Consider the following 2,468-nt stretch of genomic DNA (forward strand, 5'->3'; position numbering starts at 1 on the left):
AAGGCCCCGTGTTGCCCTGACTTTACAGGTTGTCAGCGCCAAATAAAGACAACCCCCCTTCCCGAGCAGGAGACTCGATCCCCAAAGTCCCCATTTCCCCTCTCTCCGGTCAGTAAAAGCGGCTCAAACAACTTACGCGTTAGACCACGGGGCAGAAACCCCTTCTCCCTCCCGCCCCCCGAAGCGTCGTACCAAGCCTCTGATCCTGCATGAAAACACAAGGGTTACTGGTCACACAGTTTAAGGTAGATTTCATATTTATTTAAATATTTATCAAGTACTCAAAAATCTATTACACTTGAGCATACAAAATGAATCCAGTTTCTAATCAGGATGATTGAAATCCTTGTATTAGACTTTTAACTTTTTTTTAATGTTCTCTACTGTCGAAATGGTTTGTCTCTATAGCTGAACTTACTCAGGGTGGGCTAAGATGGTGAGAAGGAAGGAAAAAGAAGGTTATGTTAAGAAAACATTAGGGTTTGGAGTAACTGCCATGCAAACCAACTTGTCTTTTTCAGACTTAAAAATCTCTGTATATTCCAGTTGTTAAGGGTTTTTTAAAGAGACCCTTTGTCTTGTGCTGGCCTGGAGCACTAGGGAGCACTTGGATTCGAGCAAAAACAACCTTTCCTGTGTTGTTTTTTTTTTTCTTCTTTCTACTTTTCCCCAAGAAATCACCCACGTTTCTAGCTTTCACCACCCTCTCCCCCGCAAATTAAAAAAGGAAGAAAAGAGGGAGTGAACAGAGGGAAGTCGACAGAAAATAAGGAACACTATTCGTGCAATTTCACAGCAATATCCCCTCAACTTTTTCCTCCTGCAGCATTTTTCAATCGTTTTGACAGCAGACACTGATAAATAATGGTCATACTTGACTTGTTAAGCAAAAAGCGTCCCTTTTATCAGGAGCTTATATTTAAAGTACAGGTCACTTCAACAATCTCAACAACGAGGCTTTGGTATACAGCACTTTATTTTTATTATTTTTTTAAAGGAATAGAACTCAGCAAAAAACCTGAGCTCTCAGTTATTTAGATGTCTTAACATTACGTCAGATCACGCCTAGAGTAATATCACTTTTAAGGGCAAGGAATGGGGCAAGGAACAAGAGAGTTTCTAACGTTATCGATTGAAAGCTAAGGCATCCAGCTAGCCCTGATATAGTTGTTGAAACGGAAATTTACAAGCTGGTCGTTAATACTTGCAATAAAATATTACACTCCTTTTATTCACTAACGACCTGCTTCGCATGCAATATTTTATTTCAGGTATTTTAGCTGCTAACTTGTAAATATTTAAAAGAGGGAACTTTGTTCATTATTTAATATTAATATTATTATTTTCTCTATTTCAAATGCTTATTTAGTGAAATAGTCCTGAAGATATAATAATTCTACATATGGCGCTTTTATTTCACATAATATTTAAGAAAGAAAAAAAGACAAAACCACATAGAATTAGACATATAATTCAAAGACCACGGTACAACCTTTTCTTTTTTTTTTTTTTTTTTTTTTTACTTCAGCAAACAAAAAAAAATAGTCAAATGACATGAAAAGTGGCAAGTCTTCCGGTAATAAATAATAAATTACTTTATAATTTTGCAATGCAAGAGCAAACAAAAAGGGTTGTTTTTTTTTCTTTTTCATTTTTTTAAACGTTTTTCTCTTTATTGAGAGAGAGAGAATGAGGAAGAGAAGAGAAGAGAAGAGAAGAGAAGAGAAGAGAAGAGAAGAGAAGAGAAGAGAAGGAGAGAAAGAGAGAGAGAAAGAGAAAGAGAAAGAGAGAGAGGGAGAAAAAAACAGTCGTTTTAATCAATGACTATACACATCTCTGGGGGAGGGGGAGGTTCTTGAACAGACACATTTCAAACACAATCCCGAGACGCTTTGTGGCAAAATAGAGGTATACCTTGTTGCAATGCTTTTATAAATTGTTTTTTAAACAGGAATTCAAAAACCCATTTTTAACCGCTTCAGACTTGATAGAAGGTGGATCTCAACCAAACAAAACCAAAGCCTGCTACAGTACATGCTAGAAGAGACCCAGGAAACAACCTCTTGTTAAGAGTCAACTAAAAACAACATTGCAAACCAATGCAGCTCCACCTTCCTGCAATGAATCTTTCAACAGTGCAGGGCTAAATAGTCTCTTTCCTGATGATGGAAAACTTACTGGAGCTCCTTTTGGCAAGCTTATCCCCAATATAGAAACAGCACCATTCAGGCTGGGAGGGACTGGATAGAAAGTCCCTTTACCTTGGTTTCTCACTAAGATGTGCAGACAAATGAAAAGATAAATTTTCACTTTTTTTTTTTTTTTTTGAGATCCACAAGTACAAATCCTTTACGTTTTGAAAACGTCTTTTGGATCCTCCTCTGATTATTGAATAGCGCAGGTTTTCTTTTTTGTGTGTGTTTCTTTTCTTTTCTTTTTTTTTTTCTTTTTTTTTCTTTTTTCTTTTT

The 2,468-nt window shown here is 36.5% G+C and overlaps 1 protein-coding gene across 1 annotated transcript in view; it reads right to left on the reverse strand.

Moving 5' to 3' along the window:
• Positions 1 to 136: 136 nt before the first annotated feature.
• Positions 137 to 2,468, reverse strand: part of LOC104461110 (insulin gene enhancer protein ISL-1-like) — a gene marked incomplete at both ends in the record, with an annotated part of 6,838 nt that continues 4,506 nt past the window's right edge. Inside the window, one exon of the mRNA XM_010072576.1 lies at positions 137 to 205. Coding sequence (XP_010070878.1) covers positions 137 to 205 — 69 coding nt within the window. The remainder of the gene's footprint in view (positions 206 to 2,468) is intronic.

Source organism: Pterocles gutturalis, unplaced genomic scaffold, assembly GCF_000699245.1.
Source record: "Pterocles gutturalis isolate BGI_N339 unplaced genomic scaffold, ASM69924v1 scaffold17562, whole genome shotgun sequence".
NCBI classification, from domain to species: Eukaryota; Metazoa; Chordata; class Aves; order Pterocliformes; family Pteroclidae; genus Pterocles; species Pterocles gutturalis.